The sequence below is a fragment of the Mustelus asterias genome, unplaced genomic scaffold, assembly GCF_964213995.1.
Source record: "Mustelus asterias unplaced genomic scaffold, sMusAst1.hap1.1 HAP1_SCAFFOLD_35, whole genome shotgun sequence".
Classification (NCBI taxonomy): domain Eukaryota; kingdom Metazoa; phylum Chordata; class Chondrichthyes; order Carcharhiniformes; family Triakidae; genus Mustelus; species Mustelus asterias.
Window position 1 is genome coordinate 4933219 of NW_027590117.1, and position 23279 is coordinate 4956497.

Genomic DNA, 23279 nt, shown 5'->3' on the forward strand with positions numbered 1-23279 from the left:
GTACTCCATATCCTAAGACTGTGTCCCCTTGTTCTACATTCCCCAACCAAGGAAAACATCCTTCCTGCAGCTAGTCTGTCCAGCCCTGTTAGAATTGTATATTTTTCAATCAGATCTCCTCTCATCCTGTCCTTTCTGTTTTTCACACCAAAGTGTATAACTTCATATTTAGCCGCATTGTGCTGCATCTACCATGTGCTTGTTCACTCACTCAACTTGTCTAAATCACCTTGAAGCCTCCTTACATCATCCTCACAACTCACAATTCCGCCCAGTTTTGTGTTGTCAGCAAACGTGGAAATGTTACGTTTGGTTCCCTCATCCAGATCGGGATGGGATTAGAATAGATAGGTGCTGATGGCCGGTGCATACACGAGGGGCCGAATGGCCTCTTTCTGTGCTGTAAAATTCTCTGACTCTATGACTTCTTAAAGAAGTCATTCATTGACTGTCCTTTGGGAACTCCAGAGATGATGATTGGTTCGATAGAAATGAAAATCTTTTGTCTTTTCTCTGGTGTCTTACACTTTGCTCCTTGCTTCCTGACTGGAATCTCCAAACTGGGGGAATTGTGGATCCTGGTGACATTACCCTGTTGGGGATGAAGGTATTGTCACAGAGTCCTGTGTTGTCAATGTACCGACCCGTTACCACAGTTACCCAGTTTCACTGGATGCTGACAGAATGTTTACCATTGATTTTGTGTTCTACCTGCCAGCTGTTCAGATGGATACAGATGCTGTGAGTGAGCATTGTCCCCATCCCACTTACAGCAATGACAGTGACAATCTGCATCATTTCCAGTTAGGGCTAGAGTCATAGTCATACAGTCACAGACATTCACAGCTGTAAACAGGCCCTTCAGCCCAACTAATCCGTGTCGTCCAGTTTTTACCAATAAGCTATTCCCAATTGCCTGCGTTTGGCCCATATCCCTCTATACCAATCTTACCCATGCAACTATCGAAATGCTTTTTAAAAGACAAAATTGTAACCGCTTCTACTACTACCTCTGGCAGCTCGTTACAGACACTCACCACCCTCTGTGTGAAAAAATTGCCCCTCTGGACCCTTTTGTGTTTCTCCCCTCTCACCTTAAACCTGTGTCCCCCACTTTTAGACTCCCCTAACTTTGGGAAAAGATGTTGACTATCTTCCTCATCTGTGGTCCTCATTATTTTATAACCTCTATAAGATCATCCCTAAGACTCCTACGCTCCAGACAAAAAGTCCCAGACTATTCATCCTCTCCTTATAACTCAAACCATCAAGTCCCGGTAGCATCATAGTAAATCTTTTCTGCAGTCTTTCTCATTTAATAATATCCTTTCTATAACAGTGTGACCAGAACTGTACACAGTATTCCTAGCGGGGCCTTACCAATGTCTTGTACAACTTCAACATGACATCCCAACTCCTATGTGAGGATAAATGGACCAATACATTCCATTGCCATTCCTGCAGTTAATAATGAAGTGAAAAAGCCGGTGTTTAATGAAATGCCCCAGGGGGAAATCTGCTCGAATGTAACAACTCCGCAAAATCCTTAATTATTGTTGTTTCTGTTCAACCAGCCCCGAGAAGCTTGGAAGATGGAAGTTCCCGACTGGTCTGAAGTTCATAGAAACCCTACAGTGCAGAAGGAGGCTATTCGGCCCATCGAGTCTGCACCGACCACAATCCCACCCAGGCCCTACCCCCACATATTTACCCGCTAATCCCTCTAACCTACGCATCTCAGGACACTAAGGGGCAATTTTTAACCTGGCCAATCAACCTAACCTGCACATCTTTGGACTGTGGGAGGAAAGCGGAGCACCCGGAGAAAATCCACGCAGAGAATGTGCAAACTCCACACAGACAGTGACCCGAGCCGGGAATCGAACCTGGGACCCTGGAGCTGTGAAGCAGCAGTGCTAACCACTGTGCTACCGTGCTGTCCTAGTTGGAGATGGAGATGAGGAGGAGCCAAATCTCAACAACTTGCTGGCAGACATCAAAAGTCATCTGCTTTGGAGCAAGGAGACCCTCAAACAGGCCATTCAGAGCAGCCAAGACCCTGGTACATCACCGCTGCTGGAGAACAGAGAAGGTGTGAGGCAAGGCAGGATGCTCGAGTGGTCAAAGATGGGACCTCAATCATTGGTGGAGTCTCTTACTCCAGTTCTGACTCCTTCTGACATTGATGGACGGTTTGAAGTGGAGGAAATTAGTCAGGATGGAAGTGGTGACGAGATTTACAGTCACTCCCTCAGCTTAGAGACCATTTTTAAGACAATCTCTGCAGCATTTCCACTCTGGGTTGGATGTCAGATTAGCTCACCAGACGGAAGGAAGACTAGAGCTAGATGAGGCCATTCAGCCCCAATACTTTCTCAAATGCTCCGCTATGCAGTTCAAAACCTGGAAGGCCGGGATTCAAGCCACGTTACACAGGCGACTGGGAAAAGCACCATCGGATTAATCAGACCACTGGCCCAGACTGGAAAGACTAAAAGTTCAGCAGAGAGACGTCAACATGAATTTTCATTTTTAATGTTTCTTCTTTCCTCTCAACAATTTATTGTGTTTGTATAATTATCTTAAATGTTTCACATTAAAACAAATACTCAGAATATTTAGCATTGCCGGAGAAGTGTAACCGGGAAAGTGCCCTGTCCATTCAGTTTGGGGAACACTTCCTGACAGAGGAAGATTGGGACATGACAGCTTCTCCCTATCAGCTCCTTCCAATTCCCTCCACATGATCAGAACAGACACACAAACACAGTTGGATTAGTCTGACCCGCCCGCTCCTTTCATACACTCTCTCTTCCACAATATTCACACCCACACATTCACAGGACAAAACTTTTACCAACTGTAAGGTCCCAGCACAGAATTTTTTACTCCTTTCACAATTCTGAACACTTCTATCAAATCTCCTCTCAACCTTCTCTTCGTCAAAGAGAACAGACCCAAATTCTCAATCTACCGATGTAACTGAACTTCCTCATCCCTGGACCCATGCCCAGAGATTTATTGCACCCTCTCCAATGCCTTCACATCCTTTCCAACGACTGCTGTCCAGATCAGAGTCAAATACTCCAACTGAGGCCAAACCAGTGTTTTATACAGGTTTCCCATAACCTGCTTGCTCTTGTACTCTATGTCCCTACGTATAAAGCTCACAAAACCAAATACTTTATTAACCATGCTCTCAACCTGCCACTCAAACAGCAATTATTAGTGTCACATTTAACTGCAGGCCCCTTGTTCCTGCATGCTTTTACAATTGTATCATTACTTTTATATTGTCTCAACCTTTTCTTCCCAATGAAATAAATCATTTCACACTTCTCTGCTTTAAATTGGTCTTGTTTGACCAATCCACAAGCTGTATCAGGAACTTTGAGCTTCAGCAGTACCCCCTCACTGTTCACAATGCTGCCATGTATTGTATAATTACCACAGTTTGAATGTGTGCTCTGGACAGCATTGCCGATGTCCAAAGCCTTAACCACTCAGTCATTGCAGCTGCACATGTGTCAGAATGATTGAACCACCCCAATAACGTTCATATTAACTTCATCAGGTACCAGGATTGTGCAGAGCACAGTGTGTGAGCTGTAATTTTATCTTTGTCTCTGATGGAGAACTCATTTATTAGGTCAGAGATTTGGTTTTCTATTTCAATAATTTTTCATTTGAAACGAATTACGTCCGAAGAAAAAAATGAAACTTTTTATTATTTTATTTCATTCCTGTCAAATGTTGCGTTCGTACTGTTTTTGTCCACTCGGTTTAAAACACAAGAAACCGTGGACAAGGTTCTACATAAACTATCAATGTGATAGCCGGGAATCGAACTCGGGTCAATTGTTTGGAAGGTAGCTGTGCTCACCACTATACCACCATCACTCAATCTGCTCAAACAGCCCTTCTTTTCAATAGTTATAATTAGGAACTACCTTCGCTGCTGATTTCATCAGACACTTGGTGTATCCATGGCACAGTTTGTAAACTGAACTTGGCTTTTCTCGTTTTTCTGGACAGTTTCAGCCACCTTTTTACTATTGTTTCTGACTGAGAACTCATTGATTAGTTTTGAGGCCTGTTCTTTCATTTTAACAAAGTTTCCACAAAGTAAATTGAAGCTGGATTTTCCATTAGAACCACAGTGATGGTGAGAATCTTTAGTGAATTTTATTTTAGGAGTGCCCACCTGCTGTTGTGACCTGCGATTGTTAATTAAATAAATCATCACTGTGATGGTCAGGAACTGACTCTTGGTCAAATGCTCGCACAGTCACTACTCCACCACCATCGCTCACCTGGCTCTTCCACCCCTTCTGTAACAAAGTTCAGCTTTGACAGTGAATCTGGTTTCCTCAGGCCCAATCGGAGGATGGTCGGAAACTGTCCATCACTATCAGAAACTTCACTTTCAGCGAGTGGGGGATGATTATTTAACTGGCTGTCACTGGTTGTTGAGGTTGTGATTTACTGTTACCTGTCAGTGCAGAAGAAACAAATAAAACAGGAAATCTAGAGACTCCGAGAGCAAATAATTTGTATTTTCACCCGAAAGACACAATGATGTCTGCAATCACTATAATAACTGAAACCCCCCCAGATATTATTAGCTCTGGCCACGGAATCTGGTAAACAGATGTGGTCCCACACCACATGAACTGCAGCGGTTCCAGAAGGCAGCTCATCACCACCTTCCCAAGGGCAATTAGGGATGGGCAATAAATGCTGACCCAGACAGCGACACTCACATTCCATGAATGAATTCAAAGGCAATCTGCAGGGAGCGGGCTTCAGAGTGTTTAACAGTTACTGAGATGAAAAACTATAACTAACCCCCTGGAATCCGGAGCAAAGGCCGGAAGGAGGAGAAATTCCGTCCTGGGACCTTACAGTTGGTGAAAGTTTTGTCCTGTGAATGTGTAGATGTGAATATTGTGTAAGAGAGAGTGTATGAAAGGAGCGGGCGGGTCAGACTAATCCAACTGTGTTTGTGTGTCTGTTCTGATCATGAGATCTCCGAGTCTCTCTTGTGTAAAATAAAACGATTTTCAATCAAAGATTCCCCCCAATCCCCCTGCTGAGCCCCAAAGTTAGATTTCAAGTCAATTGTTTCGCTAAATTGAAGAATTCAGTGGAAAAGTAGAGAACATGTCAGCTATCGCGTGTGAGAGCGCGATCAGTGCAGCAGTAAAACGGGTTTCAGTGGAAAATGGAGTCCTCAGTTCGAGTGAAACCTTTTCAACAGCAAACATTCGTGTGTCAGAGACATGAAGGATGTGAGCTGGATCTCTGGAGAGGCGGAATTTCATTGCAATGGGAGAGTTTGTGAGGAGAGAGAAACACAGAGAGGCTGGAGGAGCCGGGAGCTGACAGCAGCTTGTCTCTGCTCCGTCCGCTCTCTGCCTTTAAGTTGCTCTGTGCCGCCACCACTGGGTTCATTTCGGATCCAGTTCTGACTCTCACACAGATTTTCCACACACTCTCGGATATGACTGAAACTGCAGCCGCCGAAACGGCTCCTCCAGCCGCTCCCGCTCAAGTGAAGTCTCCCAGGAAGAAGAAGGCGGCTCCCCGACCTGCGGCAGCCGGTCCCAAGTTAGGCGAGCAGATCCTCAATGTTGTGGCGGGATGCAGCGATCGCAAGGGGATGTCCCTGGCCGCGATAAAGAAAGCTTTGGCTGGCAGCGGAGTGGATGTGGGGAAGCGCGGCTCCCAGATCAGGTTAACGATCAAGAGGAAGGTGGAGACAGGGTCTCTGGTGCAGATAAAGGGACAGGGCGCCTCCGGCTCCTTCAAACTCGCTAAGAAGGAAAGCCCGGGGAAAATGGGAAAGAAGGTGAAGACACCAACAGCCAAGAAATCTTTAGTAAAGAAAACAGCGGCCAAGAAGCTGACAACAAAGAAAGCAGCAGCCAAGAAACCCGCAGCAAAGAAAACTCCAGTGAAGAAATCAACAGTGAAGAAAACAAGCAGCAAGAAGGCGGCAACTCCAAAAAAGGCGGTGAAGAAAGCAGCCCTGAAGAAAAAGTCTCCTGTGAAGAAGGTGACGGGCGGAAAGTCTGTCAAAAAAGTGACTAAATCCAAGGCCAAACCCAAAGTGAAAGCAGCAAAAGCGAAGAAAGCGCCAGGAAAGAAGTGAAACAACCCGAGCAAATTGTAAACCTCTGAACCCAAAGGCTCTTCTCAGCGCCACCCACATCTCTCAGGAAAGAGCTGATCCCGCAAGAAAATGATTCCTGTCCCGCGGCTCGGCTCATTCTCAATAGAGATCATTTCAAATTCAGACTAAAGCAAAACACAGCAGAGGCTGAATTTCATTTGAATTTCACATTTGTTCAATCGCCACTTTCTCTCATAATAAAGATGTCTGGTAGATTCAGTGTGAGACAGTAACACTGGCGGCTAAATACCGCTTTCCAACTTCAATTTTAACACAGGAGATTTCCCCAAACAGCTGCAATAAGGTATTTGTAAACAGCTGGAAGCGGATGTGGGTGAGGATGTTCCTGAGGGAGATTCTTCCTCGATTCTTGCTGTGTTTAAGTCGGAATATTACTGACTGGGAATCATAACGGGGCCAGGTTTTAAACACAAAAGCAAAAAGTCACGAACCGACTCGTTAACTCCCTCTTCACAAAAGCTGCGGGAGCTGCTGATTATTTGCAGCATTTTCTGTTTTGATTCCATATTTCAAAGCTCCAGGTTTGTGGAAACTCTTGACTGTGAAGGGCGGCTCTCGAAGGGTTTGTGTGGGGAGCTGTGTTTCGCTTCCATTGTTATTAAACGGGTTGAAATTGGCGGTTGCAGAAACTGGAGGTGGAGCTGAAAGATCAGGGGCCGTTCTGTGTGTGTGTGTCAGTCCGGCTCTCTCCTCCCTCCCGCTCTGTGTTTAATCTTCACTCTGTCTCCTCCCCTCTCTGCTCTCACTCCGCCTTTCTCAGTCAGGTCGGTGCGGGCTGTATGAAAGGAGCCTGAAAGAGTTCCTCTCTCATATTGTGCAGTGATCTGAGTGAAGAATCATCATGTCTGGCAGAGGGAAAGGGGGCAAAGGACTGGGTAAAGGCGGCGCAAAGCGACACCGCAAAGTGCTCCGTGATAATATCCAGGGCATCACCAAGCCAGCAATCCGCCGGCTGGCTCGCCGTGGCGGTGTCAAGCGGATCTCGGGTTTGATCTATGAGGAGACTCGCGGTGTGCTGAAGGTTTTCCTGGAGAATGTGATCAGGGATGCGGTCACCTACACTGAACACGCCAAGCGCAAGACGGTCACTGCCATGGATGTGGTGTACGCTCTGAAACGCCAGGGCCGCACTCTCTATGGATTCGGCGGCTGAACAACTCGATCCTTTCTCCCGAACACACAACAAAGGCTCTTTTAAGAGCCACTCACCGCTTCACAGAGAGAGCAGTGACCTGGGAACGGCAGCTGGGACAGGCTGTTCAGTGTTTGAGATGCATGTTTGTTTTGTTTAGGTTACAGTGCGGGAATCACCGAATTTAACATTTCATTTGGAGCGGCGATGGGAATTGTTTTTGAAATTTTTAAGTGGATTGTCTGAGCAGCCCCCAGTTGACGTGTGCCCTCAGTGAAACGCCACATCACTCCTGTTTAATCACTCAGTGTTTGGATCGAGTTTATAAAAGCTTTCTCTGGAATAGCGGAGTTTAGTAGCAGCAGCCGGTGAATCGTTCACTGGGACCAGTCCCAGTTGTGATGCTATTTGACCCCAGACGGTTGTTTCCTGCACTGAAACTGACAGGCTTTGTGAAACTGATCAGTTTCCGCTCAGTCATTCACAAAACCGCAATTCCCGCAGTTTGAGCCGCTCCAACCCCAGCCTGCTTCTGATTGGCCATCCTCTCCGCATTCGCAGCTCTGAACCAATCGCAGAGCACCGAATGTGAACATTGAGCCAATCATTGGCTTCAACTGTCAACCGGCAGAAATTTTGAATTGGGGGAAATGCCGCCAATTTCAGCGCGGGAAAGGGAATTGAGACAAATTCTTAACTTATTAAAAATAGATTCTCAATTAATATTCTGCTGTAAGATTATTTTACAAAGAGGTTTCATTTCTGAACATTTGTCCGCCACGGGCGGCAAACGGCTCTATTCAGTAATGTCAAACGGGACAAATATGAAGTCACTCTCTGTAACAAACAACAGACTCAACCCCTTTCACACCGGCGTCAGGGAGACACAGAGAAGGATTTCTGATCCTGTCCCCCGGAAACGGCGGCGAATGTTACAAGCGGCAGGAGAGGGGAAATCTGAATGGGCTGGTGAGGAAAGGGACAGGGATCGAGTGGAACAGCGGGAGATTCTGGGAATGAACAGCCCAGAGAGCGGGAAAAGGGTCTAAAGCACTAAGTGCAGGGAGATAGACTTCAAATCTTCAATATTTCGAGTAATGTTTGTTTTAATAAGGACGGGATAAAGTCTTTTATACAGACGGCTATTTCCTGCATCGAAAACGGCCCAATTTCTGAAAGGCGCGGTTAACAAAACAACTGAACTAATCAGAACCTGAGTTACAGACATTAATTCCCCGGTCAGAGTTTGATTGAAACTTCCTGGGCCAATTCCCGCTGGGGGCGGTTCCTCACAGAGTTTAAAAAGGCGGCAGCAGGACAGACTCTGTATTAATAGTTTGTGTCTCAGAGATTGTGCTGAATCCGTTCAGAAAATGGCCAGGACCAAGCAGACAGCGCGCAAATCGACCGGAGGGAAAGCTCCTCGCAAACAGCTGGCTACTAAAGCGGCCCGGAAGAGCGCTCCAGCCACGGGCGGAGTGAAGAAGCCTCATCGTTACAGACCCGGCACTGTGGCTCTGAGGGAGATCCGCCGCTACCAGAAATCCACCGAGCTGCTGATCCGCAAACTGCCCTTCCAGCGCCTGGTGCGAGAGATCGCTCAGGACTTCAAGACAGACCTGCGCTTCCAGAGCTCGGCCGTCATGGCCCTGCAGGAGGCCAGCGAGGCTTACCTGGTGGGGCTCTTTGAGGACACCAACCTGTGCGCCATCCACGCCAAGCGAGTCACCATCATGCCCAAAGACATCCAGCTGGCCCGCCGCATCCGCGGGGAACGCGCCTAAACCCCGACTTCAGCATCAAGTCCAACAACGGCTCTTTTAAGAGCCACCAAATCGGCAAATGAAAGAGCTGCGATCTCCTGTTAACGATTCTAGTGTTTGAATTCCCAGGACAGAATATTCCCAGGACTCCAGTACCGAAACCTCTCCATGCTAACAATTAACTCTCCGTTGCATTGAGGTCACTCATATCTCCAATCCTTTGATGGTTAGAGTAAAAGCGATGCCGTTAACAGTTCTACCGCAATTCAATTTTAAAGTGGTTTTATTAAACCTGCGATCATTTCAGTTTCCGAGCAATAATTCCGCAAATCCACTTTCTTCGCACATGTTTCGAGTCGCAGCGAGTGTTGAAAATTGCGTCAATTAGGTTCAGAATATGAAGCATATCTCAAACAGTAACCCACTCACACCGATATAGCCATTGCAGAAACGCTTGCACATTCGCATAGACAATAATTAACACTTTTCCAGATAGTGACTGACTTTGAAAACCGATGGGCTGCAGATGAATGTCCTCGCAGATTATCACATTTTAAAGCAATTATATTTGAAATAGGATCATTTATGTTCACTGGGATAGTTTCCCCAATAAACAGCAGCGACTTGCATTAAAATACTGTATGTGTCAATAGTACAGATTGATAGAACAAAGCGGGAAACAGCTGTGCTATGAATAGCAGTGCAGAAACTGACCGATAGACACCAGGTCGCCCTTTTTCAGATAAAGTGAGTGGCTCTGAAAAGAGCCTTTGGGTTATCAGATTAAAGAATGGTCGCTTCACTTGCTCTTCGCGGTCCCAGCGCTGCTTTTCTTGGGCAGCAGCACGGCCTGGATATTAGGCAGCACCCCGCCCTGAGCGATGGTCACTCCTCCCAGCAGCTTGTTGAGCTCCTCGTCGTTGCGGACGGCCAGCTGCAGGTGTCTGGGGATGATGCGAGTCTTCTTGTTGTCCCGGGCCGCGTTCCCGGCCAGCTCCAGGATTTCAGCGGTCAGATACTCGAGCACAGCAGCCAGATAGACCGGGGCTCCGGCACCCACACGCTCAGCATAGTTGCCCTTTCTCAGGAGCCTGTGAACACGGCCCACCGGGAACTGCAGTCCAGCCCGGGAGGAGCGAGATTTGGCCTTGGCCCGAGCTTTCCCGCCGCCCTTTCCTCTTCCAGACATTTGCACAATCTCACAAACACTTTCACAAAGAATCAGCAATTTCTCCAGCATTGACTGTTCTTATAAACTGACAGCTCCTCTGATTGGCCGCTGCTCTATTCACCTCATTTGCCTATATTCTTCACCAATCAGCTCACTGGAAACAGAAGAGGGCGGGATTTCCCCACAACAACCGGCAGAAGCAGAGAATTTGTCCATTTCCAAAAGCCCGCCAATTTCATTGTGGGAAAGGAGCGAATTCAAATCAATGTCGCCCTCAGTCAGAGATTTCAAATCCCTTCTATTGATTTGCTTTTATTCAGCTCTTCCCGTTACCAATCGCAGGCGCGGCTTTCACATTTTCTTTCAATGTGCTTCATTCTCCTATCGCTTTCTAACTGTCCCGGGCGGGAATCAATCCCTGTTCACAGCATTCCCAGAAGGAAAACACTCCGTTTCGTCTTCAATCAGAACCCACTCTCCTTCACAGAAAACAGGGAGCCGGATCGAGTCCGCACACTGTCCTTATTCCGCTCTGTAATAATCCCACTCCGGAAATTTACCCTGCGGAGAATTACTGTGAATAAAATGATGAATCAATGAACATTTCAGGAATTGAGGGAAGGGACCGTTACCGCGAAAAATAGCCGCTAATGAGGTCATTTAGGAGCTGTGAAAATAACAGAATAATAACAGTTTTCAGCACAAAGCGAAGGCAGTGAGTGAATTCTGGGTCAGTGTTTGGTTTACAGGACAGGAGACACAAACAGCAGTCGAAGTTATTCCATTTTACATTCTAACCATCGAATAGGAAGGTGCCGGATACAGCTTTTCACAGAGACTGACGATTAGATTTCCTCACCCAAATGTTATTGGAATGATGATCAAATAGGATTCGGGAAAGATTTTTCCCTCCATCCTTTCCATTCTCTGGATTTACACCGGCTGAAAGAACAACGAGAAAAGTTCATAGTGACAGAAACAGATTATCCTTGGGAACACATTTAGTTTGAAACGTCCTTGTGATGTAGTAGAGCAGAGTGGTTATGTTTGTGGCGAGATGCAGGAAACTGCAGACAAACAGAGGGCCGTGTTTTTTTTAAATTCATTTGTGGGACATGGGCATCGCTGACTGGCCAGCATTTAATGCACATCCTGAGTTGCCCTTGTTCAGAGGACAGTTGAGAGTCAACCACAGTGCTGTGGCTCTGGAGTCACATGACGGCCATACCGGGTAAGGACGGCAGATTTTCTCCCGAAAGGAAGTGAACCAGATAGGATTTTCTGACAATCGACAATAGCTTCACGGTCATCAGTAGATTCTTAATTCCAGATATTTTTTGATCAAATTTAAATTCCATCAACTGCCGTGGCAGGATTCGAACCCGGGTCCCCAGAACATAAGCTGAGTTTCTGAATTAATAGCACAGTGATAATACCACTCGGCCATCACCTCCCCCAGTGTCCAGACATCATTAACTGGTAGGTGAAGTAATAAAGCTAATAGTCTATGAAGGATTGGAATTTGTGTTACAGTTGCAGAAAACTCTGTTCAGACCCCATTTAGATCACTGTGTTCATCCCAGGAAGATTAGATTGGCCTTGGAGTGGGAGCAGCAGAATTTCACCAGTGATGCCAGACTCAAATGATGAGGACAGATTGCAAAGACTAGTCCTGTAATAACCTGAACATGGAAGACTAAGTGGTGATGTGAGTGAGATGTTTACAGTGAATGATTTGATAGGGTGCAGAGAGATAAACTGTTAGAATGAAGACAGATGGGTGACAGTGAGAGGGGCTGGGAGAAAGCAGTCCGTGCAGGGATCCCCGGTGGTCGTTCCCCTTAGCAACAAGTATTCCGCTTTGGATACGGTTGAGGGGGATGACATACCAGTGGTGAGCCGCAGTGAGAGGATCTCCAGCACTGTGTCCGTCTCTGTGGCTCGGGAGGGTAAGGGGCAGAGCAGGAGGGCAATAGTAATTGGGGACTCGTTAGTTAGAGGGATAGATAGGAGGTTCTGTGGCAGCAAAAGAGACTCACGGATGGTATGTTGCCTACCGGATGCCAAGGTCCGTGACGTCTCAGACCGTGTTTTCCGGATCCTGAAGGGGGAGGGGAAACAGTCACAAGTCGTGGTACACATTGGTACCAATGACATAGGTAAGAGAAGGGACGGGGATTTAAAGCAGGAATTTCTGGAGCTGGGCTGGAAGCTGAGAACCAAGACAAAACATGTGGTCATCTCTGGTACGTTGCCACGTGATAGCGAGTTGAGGAACAGGGAGAGAGTGCAGTTAAACATGTGGTTGCAGGGATGGTGTAGGAGGGAGGGTTTCAGATACGTGGATAATTGGAACACATTCTGGGGAAGGTGGGACCTGTACAAACAGGACAGGGTGCACCTGAACCAGAGGGGCACCAATGTCCTGGGAGGGAAATTTGTTACGGCTCTTCAGGGGGTTTTAAACTAATTTGTCAGGGGAGTGGGAAAAGGAGTTGTAGTCCAAAAGTCAGTGAGGGTGGTGAGGTATTGGGGAAGGTATCAGGGTCAAGGGTGGGTACCGGTAGACAGGAAGGTGGGTTGAAGTGTGTCTACTTCAATGCAAGGAGCATCCGGAACAAGGTAGATGAACTTGGGGCATGGATTGGTACTTGGGACTACGATGTTGTGGCCATTATGGAGACGTGGGTAGAACAAGGACAGGAATGGTTGCTGGATGTTCCGGGGTATAGATGTTTCACTAAGTGTAGGGAAGCTGGTAAAAGAGGTGGAGGAGTGGCATTGTTAATCAAGGATAGTTTAACTGCTGCGGAAAGGCACTTCGAGGGGGATCTGCTCACTGAGGTAATATGGGCTGAGGGTAGAAATAGGAAAGGAGCGGTCACGTTGTTAGGAGTTTACTATAGGCCCCCAAATAGTAATAGAGATGTGGAGGAAGAAATTGCTAAGCAGATTATGGATATGTGTGGGGGTCACAGGGTAGTTGTCATGGGGGACTTTAACTTTCCAAATATTGATTGGAACCTTTGTAGGTCAAATAGTTCGGATGGGGCAGTTTTTGTGCAGTGTGGACAGGAGGGTTTCCTGACACAATATGTGGATAGGCCGACAAGAGGTGAGGCCACATTGGATTTGGTACTGGGAAATGAACCGGGCAAAGTGTTAGATTTGGTTGTGGGAGAGCACTTTGGAGATAGTGACCACAATTCGGTGTCTTTTGTTATTGCAATGGCGAGGGATAGGGCCGTACGGCAGGGCAAGGTTTACAATTGGGGGAGAGGTAATTATGATGCGATTAGGCAAGAATTAGGGGGCGTAAGATGGGAACAGAAACTGTCAGGGAAAGGAACTAATGAAAAGTGGAACTTTTTCAAGGAACAAATACTGGATGTCCTTGATAGGTATGTCCCTGTCAGGCAGGGAGGAAATGGCCGAGTGAGGGAACCATGGTTCACGAAAGAGGTGGAATGTCTTGTGAAAAGGAAGAGGGAAGCTTATGTAGGGATGAGGAAACAAGGTTCAGATGGCTCGATTAAGGGTTACAAGTTAGCAAGGAATGAGCTGAAAAAGGGGCTTAGGAGAGCTAGGAGGGGACACAAGAAGTCCTTGGCGGGTCGGATCAAGGAAAACCCCAAGGCTTTTTACTCTGATGTGAGGAATAAAAGAATGACCAGGGTGAGGTTAGGGCCGGTCAAGGACAGTAGTGGGAACTTGTGTATGGAGTCAGTAGAGATAGGCGAGGTGATGAATGAATACTTTTCTTCAGTGTTGACCAAGGAGAGGGGCCATGTTTTTGAGGAAGAGAAGGTGTTACAGGCGAATAGGCTGGAGGAAATAGATGTTTGGAGGGAGGATGTCCTGGCAGTTTTGAATAAACTGAAGGTCGATAAGTCCCCTGGGCCTGATGAAATGTATCCGAGGATTCTTTGGGAGGCAAGGGATGAGATTGCAGAGCCTTTGGCTTTGATCTTTGGGTCCTCGCTGACAACGGGGATGGTGCCAGAGGACTGGAGAATGGCGAATGTTGTTCCTCTGTTTAAGAAAGGGAATAGAAATGACCCTGGTAATTATAGATCGGTTAGTCTTACTTCGGTGGTTGGTAAATTGATGGAAAAGGTCCTTAGAGATGCGATTTATGACCATTTAGAAAGATGCGGATTAATCCGGGATAGTCAGCATGGATTCGTGAAGGGCAAGTCGTGCCTCACAAATTTGATAGAATTTTTTGAGGAGGTAATTAAGTGTGTTGATGAAGGTAGGGCAGTTGATGTCATATACATGGATTTTAGTAAGGCGTTTGATAAGGTCCCCCATGGTCGGCTTATGATGAAAGTGAGGAGGTGTGGGATAGAGGGAAAGTTGGCCGATTGGATAGGTAACTGGCTGTCTGATCGAAGACAGAGGGTGGTGGTCGATGGAAAATTTTCGGACTGGAGGCAGGTTGCTTGCGGAGTGCCGCAGGGATCAGTGCTTGGTCCACTGCTCTTTGTAAATTTTTACTAATGACTTAGAGGAGGGGGCTGAAGGGTGGATCAGTAAATTTGCTGATGACACCAAGATTGGTGGAGTAGTGGTTGAGGTGGAGGGCTGTTGTAGGCTGCAAAGAGACATAGATAGGATGCAAAGCTGGGCTGAAAAATGGCAAATGGAGTTGAAACCATAGAAACCCTACAGTGCAGAAGGAGGCCATTCGGCCCATCGAGTCTGCACCGACCACAATCCCACCCAGGCCCTACCCCCACATATTTACCCGCTAATCTCTCTAACCTACGCATCCCAGGACTCTAAGGGGCAATTTTTAACCTGGCCAATCAACCTAACCCGCACATCTTTGGACTGATAAATGTGAGGTGATTCATTTTGGTAGGACTAATTTAAATGTGGATTACAGAGTCAAAGGTAGGGTTCTGAAGACTGTGGAGGAACAGAGAGATCTTGGGGTCCATATCCACAGATCTCTAAATGTTGCCACTCAAGTGGATAGAGCTGTGAAGAAGGCCTATAGTGTGTTAGCTTTTATTAACAGGGGGTTGGAGTTTAAGAGCCGTGGGGTTATGCTGCAACTGTACAGGACCTTGGTGAGACCACATTTGGAGTATTGTGTGCAGTTCTGGTCACCTCACTATAGGAAGGATGTGGAAGCGCTGGAAAGAATGCAGAGGAGATTTACCAGGATGCTGCCTGGTTTGGAGGGTAGGTCTTATGAGGAAAGGTTGTGGGAGCTAGGGCTGTTCTCTCTGGAGCGGAGGAGGCTGAGGGGAGACTTAATAGAGGTTTACAAAATGATGAAGGGGATAGATAGAGTGAACGTTCAAAGACTATTTCCTCGGGTGGATGGAGCTATTACAAGGGGGCATAACTATAGGGTTCGTGGTGGGAGATACAGGAAGGATATCAGAGGTAGGTTCTTTACGCAGAGAGTGGTTGGGGTGTGGAATGGACTGCCTGCAGTGATAGTGGAGTCAGACACTTTTGGAACATTTAAGCGGTTATTGGATAGGCACATGGAGCACACCAGGATGATAGGGAGTGGGATAGCTTGATCTTGGTTTCAGATAAAGCTCGGCACAACATCGTGGGCTGAAGGGCCTGTTCTGTGCTGTACTGTTCTATGTTCTCTGTTCGCTCTGAATGGGGGAACCTCACCGTAAAATGAGAGTGAGATATTTCAGGGATAATTTAGACCATAAGATATAAGAATATAAGACATAAGAATTAGGCCACTCGGCCACTTGAGTCTGCTCTGCCAATGAAGCATAGCTGATATTTTTCTCATCCCCACTGTTCTGCCTTTTCCCCATAATCCCTGATCCCCTTATTTAATTTCAGGAAAAGCTTCTTGATAGAGGATGGTGGGAATGTTGAATTGTCCACAAACAATTTTTAATGCTGAGTTTATCAGGAAATTAACAAGCTGAAGATGACAAGCAGCCAGTAACATGAAGGTGGATAGTCAGAGTTTCTGTAGGTATTTAAACAATAGTACAATCCCTACTACAGACGTAGGTATTTAGACAATAAAAGAGTTAAAGTGAGCATTGGTTCTATCGATTCCAGACACACAGCAATGTGGTTGACTCTTAAGTGCCCTCTGAAATGGCCTAACAAGCCAGTGATGCCCACATCACATGAATTAATAAAAACAATGCTCTGTGCCCCGGAAAGTGCTCTATCCAGGACACTGACTTGCCCAGGCACAGCCACAGGGCAATCTGTGCTGGAACATTCCCCAGTGCCACTTGAAAAGTTTATTTATTTGTGTCACAAGTAGGGCTTACATTAACACTGCATGAAGTTACTCTGAAAACTCTCTAGTCACTGCACTCTGGCGCCTGTTTGGGTACACTGAGAGAGCATTTAGCATGACCAATGACCAGAGGAAACCTATGCAGACATGGGGAGATTGTGTAGACTTCGCATCGACAGTGACCTAAGCCAGGAATCGAACCCGGGTCCCTGGCGCAGTGAGGCAGCAGTGCTAACCACTGTACCACTCCCATTCAACCAAGCTGCCCGTGTCTTATTGAAGTTTCCCACTTTCCTCCTCACAGTTGCCAATGCCTCCAAGATTGGTGGCGTATGGAAATGTTGAGCTTGAGTCCTGTACACCAAGGTGTGTGTCATTAATATATATCAGGAAGAGCAGGGCTCCTAAAACCGAGCCCTGGGGAACTCCACTAGAAACCTTCCTCCAGTCTGAAACACAACCATTAACCACTACTCTCCGTTTCCTCTCACTCACACTGTTCCATATGGGGCGGTGAAGATGGCCTCAGCACCCTAGCTATGACTGTAACACTGCATTCTGCACTCTCTCCTATCCTTCTCTGTGAATGGTATGTTTTGTCTGTATAGCACGCAAGAAACAATACTTTTCACTATTTACTAATACATGTGACGATAATAAATCAAATCATACCTCAATCTGAGAATGTGTTTCAGATTTGGATTTGTATCAAATGTATTTGTGAATATTCACTGTGGCCATTAGTACAGTCAATTCAAAACCCCTGATTTGCGTGATGTATTTAAGTCGAATCTCAGAGTACATTATTAATGTTCATTGTGTAACTTTTAATTAGATTCCATGTGTCAGTTTTATCATATATTTAATTTGGAGCTGAGGCTGCTCTATTGTGGGATTGACACTGTGATGATCTGATGGCAGGAGTCAATTTGGACTTGGATTTATGGATCCCACTATCAATGGTACTGGGTTTGATTTGATTTATTATTGTCACATGTATTGGTTTACAGTGAAAAGTATTGTTTTCTTGCGTGCTATACAGACAAAGCAGACAGTTCATACAGCACATAGAGCAGAAGAAAAGGAGAGGGTGCAGAATGTAGTGTTAAAAGTCCATTTAATTGGAGTGCGGTTCAAATGCACATGGACATAAGTCCATTGGATCTGAAGTCCAACCGCTTAACCACTCGGCCATCCTGGTAGGATATTTAGAGTCACATGGACAAAAATGTCTGTCTCTCCTGCTCTGTTTGATTGATGGATTGAAAATGTGTCTGCAACTATTTCTGCTCTCTGAGACCGTTGAACTAATAAGATGTCTGTGTGTCTGGAATTGGTTGCATTCTTGGACATACGCATCTCCATCAAGGACGGTCACCTCAGCACTTCACTGTACCGCAAGCACATGGATACCCTCATGATGCTCCACTTCTCCAGCTTCCATCCTATACATGTTAAAGAAGCCGTCCTCTGTGGACAAGCCCTCTGCATACAGGATCTGCTCAGATGAGGAGTATTGCAACAGACACCTACAGACGCTGAAAGATGCCTCATAACAACAGGATATGGTGCTCGACTCATTGATCGACAGTTCCGATGTGCCACAGAAGACAAACACAGGACACGATAGACAGAGTACCCTTCATTGTCCAATCCTTCCCCAGAGCGGAGAAGCTATGACATCTTCTCCGGAGCCTTCAACATGTCAAGTATGAAGACGAACATCTCGCCAAGGCCATCCCCACACCCTCACTTCTCGCCTTCAAACAATCGCATAACCTCAAACAGACCATTGTCTGCAGCAAATTACCCAGCATTCAGGAGAACATTGACCACGACACCACACAACCCTGCCACAGCAACCTCGGTAAATGTGCCGGATCATTGACACTGATGCCATCATCTCACATGAGAACACCATCCACCACGTACATGGTACATATTCTTGCGAGTTGGCCAATGTTGTCTACCTGACACGCTGCAGGAAAGGATGTCCCAAGGCATGGCACATTGGAGAGACTATGCCGGCACTATGACAACGGATGAATGAACACCGCTCAACAATCGCCAGGCAGGAGTGCTTCCTTCCTGTCGGGGTACACTTCAGCAGTCATGGGCATTCAACCTCTGATCTTCGAGTTAGCGTTCTCCAAGGTGGCCTTCATGACACATGACAACGCAGAATCACTGAGCAGAAACTGATAGCCAAGTTCCGCACACATGAGGACGGCCTCAACCGGGACCTTGGGATCATGTCACACTATCTGTAACCCCCACAACTTGCCTGGGCAAAATATCAATAACTGTCCTGGCTGGAGACAATACACACCTCTTTAACCAGTGCTTGGCCCTCTCTCCACTTACACTGTCTGTAATTTTAAGACTTGATTACCTGTAAAGACTCGCATTCTTACCATTATCTTGTAAATTGAGTTTGTGCCTGTATGTGCCCTGTTTGTGAACACAGCTTCTCACTCACCTGAAGGAGCCTGAGACTCCAAAAGCTTGTGCTGCCAAATAAACCTGTTGGACTTTAACCTGGTGTTGTGAGACTTCTTACTGTCTGAGCTCCGTCAGAGACAACGTGAGAAGGAGCCGGCGACTCACTTCCCTGTAACTTGCGTGGAGGAGACATCACATTTATTCACGTTCCTTCAATAATTTGTCTGTGGAAACAAAGTATATTTTAAAATTCAAGTACAGGTGAGAGAGAAGATACAGATTCCGTCAGTTTAATCTCTATTAATAATCATTGTGAGCGGTTTGTGAGGCTGCAGCCAGACTCGAGCTCTGATTGCTCACTCACATTTCAATCAGATTCGTAACCAATCGGAGAGCCAGGGAGAAGAAATGGGAGGTTTTGATTGGTTCACATTTTCAAATTGGAAAAGCCCGCCAATTTCAGTGCAGGAAAAATACAAAATAACCGAACGCCTGAATGTTCAGGAAACTACTTCAATCTCACACTTTATAATCTGTTTATTGTATTTTCCGCCACAGAATCCTGGCGCTATTTTAGGAACAGTTTGAATTTCTCAATCTCTTATCGAGAACCCGCGGTAATCAGACCCCGTTCCGCAATTTAAAACGGAGCAAATCTCAGCTCAGTGGAAAAGCAGAAACATAGAGATCACCAACCAACCCCTTCACACAGGCTTCACAGGGACAGAGGGAAACGGCTGATTTCTGATCCTATCCCCTAAAAGCGGCCGGGAATGTTACAATGGGAAGTGCGGAGAGAATCCCCGGCCCGATCCCGCCGGTGGAACAGGCAGCTTTGTGTCTGGAGAATAGGGAGGGCCGGGGGGAGGCAGATCTTAAAGCGCTGCAATGGACTTCGGTCCTGTGTGTGCAGAAATCTCGCTGATTCCGTCCTCTGGGAAAACTGCGGAAGAAACAGATCAGCCCGAGAATAACCTCTTCATTCCCGCCTTTACTCTGTTCCGGGAGCGACGCCCAGATCATCCGACAGAGGAAAATATATCATTCTCCAACTGCGAAATTCTTCCTTGTTGTCGACAATGCACCGGGATAGACTCGGTATGAAGCAAACTGAAGGATTCATAAAAACCTTGATTCTGACACCATGTCGTTCAATTATTCACTTGAGCTCAATATGGAGAGGGAACTGAAAACATCAGTAAACACATCAGAAACAGATCAATCCACCGTGACAATAACTCCATCTCTGACTCCCTGCTGCCAGGAAGCAGCCCTTTCACCGAACCTGTGAGTTTATGTGTTAAATCTGAATGGGCTTGAGAGAAAAGGGACAGAGATCGAGTCTAACGCACTAAGTGGAGGAAGATAGACTTCAAATCCTCTCTGTACCTGTAACAATCTGTGTAAGAATGGAATAAAGTCTTCGTTTGCACAGATGGTTATTTGCTGCACAAAAAACGGCGCAAATGATGAAATTGTTGATTAACTGAAATCAGAACCCGAGTTCCAGATATCAACTATTAATAAAAAACAGCAACTTGCATGCATTAAAATACTGCCTGTGACAATACTATCGTAACGTGGATGGTGTATTCGCCTGATGAATTCCTCTATCTGCTGCGAGACTGATGGGGTCTATTTACTATCGTACACAGGGGGAACTCCGGATTGATAAAACAAAGCGGGAAACAGCTGGACTGTGAATAGCAGCGCAGCATCTGAGGGGCAAACAATAGATCGCCCTTTTCCAGAAAAAGTGAGTGGCTCTGAAAAGAGCCTTTGGGTTCATCAGATTAAAGAATGGTCGCTTCACTTGCTCTTGGACGAGGCCGCAGAAGTTTTCTTGGGCAGCAGCACGGCCTGGATATTGGGCAGCACCCCGCCCTGAGCGATGGTCACTCCTCCCAGCAGCTTGTTGAGCTCCTCGTCGTTGCGGACGGCCAGCTGCAGGTGTCTGGGGATGATGCGGGTCTTCTTGTTGTCCCGGGCCGCGTTCCCGGCCAGCTCCAGGATTTCAGCGGTCAGATACTCGAGCACAGCAGCCAGATAGACCGGGGCTCCGGCACCCACACGCTCAGCATAGTTGCCCTTTCTCAGGTGCCTGTGAACACGGCCCACGGGGAACTGCAATCCAGCCCGGGAGGAGCGAGACTTGGCCTTGGCCCGAGCTTTCCCGCCGCTCTTTCCTCTTCCAGACATCTGCGCAATCTCACAAACACTTTCACAAAGAATGCTGAAATCCACTCCTTTTCGCTTCTCTTATAGCTCCGGGAGGAATGGAGGTGCGGACATTGCTGATTGGTCACTTTGTTGCTGCCTCTCAGCATCTTGTTCATATGACCAATCAGAAATCTGCTTAACTCAGCAATCCGGAGAGCCCACGGAGTGAGGGCGGAAAATAACGGCGCCAAAATCTCAGATTCCAACCGATTTCATTTCAAACTGTAAAAGCCGCCAAAGCGGAAAGAACAAGAGTTTCGAAAATTATACGAATAGGTAATGGTTAATTAATTTTGAGTAATGTAAGAATCTCCCTTTCTCTCCGTCCCCAGTCTATAGTTAACCTGTATCTGGCAGTTTCTGATTTTCAGCCTGGGTTTTTCGGAAAATAAGTCGAAAATAACAAAATTTTCACGATTCATTTTTGAAAAGTTCGCAGATGTATTTATAAAACAAGAAATACATTTCAAATAAAATCTCTCAATAATTAACTGTCGAACAACAAAGTGTTTAAAACATCAGTCTGTGTTTGCACCATTTCACATTTTATCCCAAGTTGCAGATTTGCTTTTAGAATCCTGGATCCATTCGGCGTTAATCTCGGCCCTTTTTAAAACTCGAACTCGCCGCCAGAAAGTCTCATTGACATCGTTCTGTAAACGGACGGGATGTTCTCCATATTCGTGAGAATCAAGAGGGGAGTGAACATTTTCGGTGTAAATTGACCAGTGACGAGACTGAGGTTCCTGCACAACCGGGGCTGATGGGGAATAAACTGATCGATTATTAAGACCAAACTGGAACAGAATTGGAAGCTGACACATTTGCTCCATTAGCTCTCTCTCTCTCTCTCCCTCTCTAAAGTCGGGGAAACGGGCCTCTGAGATCTAAGTGCAGAGGCGGTCGGAAACCAATTAATTAATTAATGAAACATTATTAATCAGACGCTGGGCGATCAACTTGCATTACTCAGTACCTATCATTGATCAACAGTAAAAACAACAATTAGATTGTTCGAGACGCGTCAGAGTGAAAGATTAATTGAAACTAAATGGATGATACAGCTTTTTCAGGGAGATTGTGAGTGGCTCTTAAAAGAGCCGTTGTGTTTGGGATGTTATTCAGTCCATGGGGGGTTTTACTTGGAGCTGGTGTACTTGGTCACCGCCTTTGTCCCTTCCGACACGGCGTGCTTGGCCAGTTCCCCGGGCAGCAGCAGGCGCACGGCGGTCTGGATCTCCCGGGAGCTGATGGTGCTGCGCTTGTTGTAATGGGCCAGGCGGGAAGCCTCACCCGCGATGCGCTCGAAAATATCGTTCACGAACGAGTTCATGATGCTCATGGCCTTGGAGGAGATGCCGGTGTCGGGGTGAACCTGCTTCATCACTTTGTAGATGTAGATGGAGTAACTCTCCTTCCTCGACTTTCGCCGCTTCTTGCCGCCCTTTACTACCGGTTTCTTAATCACTTTCTTCGCCCCCTTCTTCGGAGCTGCTTTCTTCTCATCAACCATCCTCACAGTTAATTTCAGACACAGAATCACTAAGTCGCGCTCGGAACTCCTCTTTTATAGACCAAAGCAGAGGCCTATGCTAATGAAGGATGGCTGAAAGCCCCGTTCCCCATTGGCCCATTCACAGTGATGTCAATTCGTAACGCTCTCTCTCTGATTGGTTAGTTCAGAGACACAAACACAGAGTTTGTGGATTTGGGCAGTAACCAGTCTGTTGTCAATCCGTCCTTTCCCCTTGTCCGCCCCGATCCACCCAACCCCCTGACTCTCTCACTCCCTCTGCCGCACCAGCGCATTCTCTCTGCTGCTAATCCCACATCACTCTATCAGACTGCTGATACTGTTCATACATTTCCCCTTCCTCTGCTTTACTTCCGTCCATCACCGGGAGCTGGCAGTGTACAATATCTGGGCGTGTGGAAGGGGAATAAGTTTGATGAGCAACAGCCACATTGACATTGTTGCTAAAACAAAAAGCTGACTGCAAGAAGAAGTGGAATTAGAATTGGATATTACTGGCTACAAGCCTTGATACGGTTCCACACCAGAGGCAAATAAAGAAAATGAGAGCACGTGGAATGGGGGGGGGGGGGTG

At 46.6% G+C, this 23279-nt stretch overlaps 4 protein-coding genes across 4 annotated transcripts in view; 1 reads left to right on the forward strand and 3 right to left on the reverse strand.

Annotated features, from left to right (window-relative positions):
* The window catches only part of LOC144482285 (uncharacterized), an 872976-nt gene extending 862696 nt beyond the window's left edge, over window positions 1–10280 (reverse strand). Inside the window, exon 1 of the mRNA XM_078201468.1 lies at window positions 9920–10280. Within this exon, the coding sequence (XP_078057594.1) occupies window positions 9920–10280 (361 nt within the window). The remainder of the gene's footprint in view (window positions 1–9919) is intronic.
* On the forward strand, window positions 5504–6716 carry LOC144482271 (histone H1-like). Its single transcript, XM_078201452.1, has one exon. It carries the CDS (start codon window positions 5504–5506, stop codon window positions 6152–6154), a length of 651 nt encoding a protein of 216 aa, XP_078057578.1. The 3' UTR covers window positions 6155–6716.
* Window positions 10281–20760: 10480 nt separating the features above from the next.
* LOC144482301 (histone H2A-like) lies at window positions 20761–21150 on the reverse strand. Its single transcript, XM_078201482.1, has one exon. The coding sequence runs from the start codon at window positions 21148–21150 to the stop codon at window positions 20761–20763; it is 390 nt and encodes a 129-aa protein (XP_078057608.1).
* A 1051-nt stretch (window positions 21151–22201) lies between these two features.
* Window positions 22202–22684, reverse strand: LOC144482326 (histone H2B 1/2). Its single transcript, XM_078201493.1, has one exon. It carries the CDS (start codon window positions 22682–22684, stop codon window positions 22310–22312), a length of 375 nt encoding a protein of 124 aa, XP_078057619.1. The 3' UTR covers window positions 22202–22309.
* Between the last annotated feature and the right edge of the window lie 595 nt (window positions 22685–23279).

Coding starts and splice junctions, on each gene's coding strand:
- LOC144482271 (XM_078201452.1), top strand. CDS start 5,504: ATGACTGAAACTGCAGCCGCCGAAACGGCTCCTCCAGCCGCTCCCGCT.
- LOC144482301 (XM_078201482.1), bottom strand. CDS start 21,150: ATGTCTGGAAGAGGAAAGAGCGGCGGGAAAGCTCGGGCCAAGGCCAAG.
- LOC144482326 (XM_078201493.1), bottom strand. CDS start 22,684: ATGGTTGATGAGAAGAAAGCAGCTCCGAAGAAGGGGGCGAAGAAAGTG.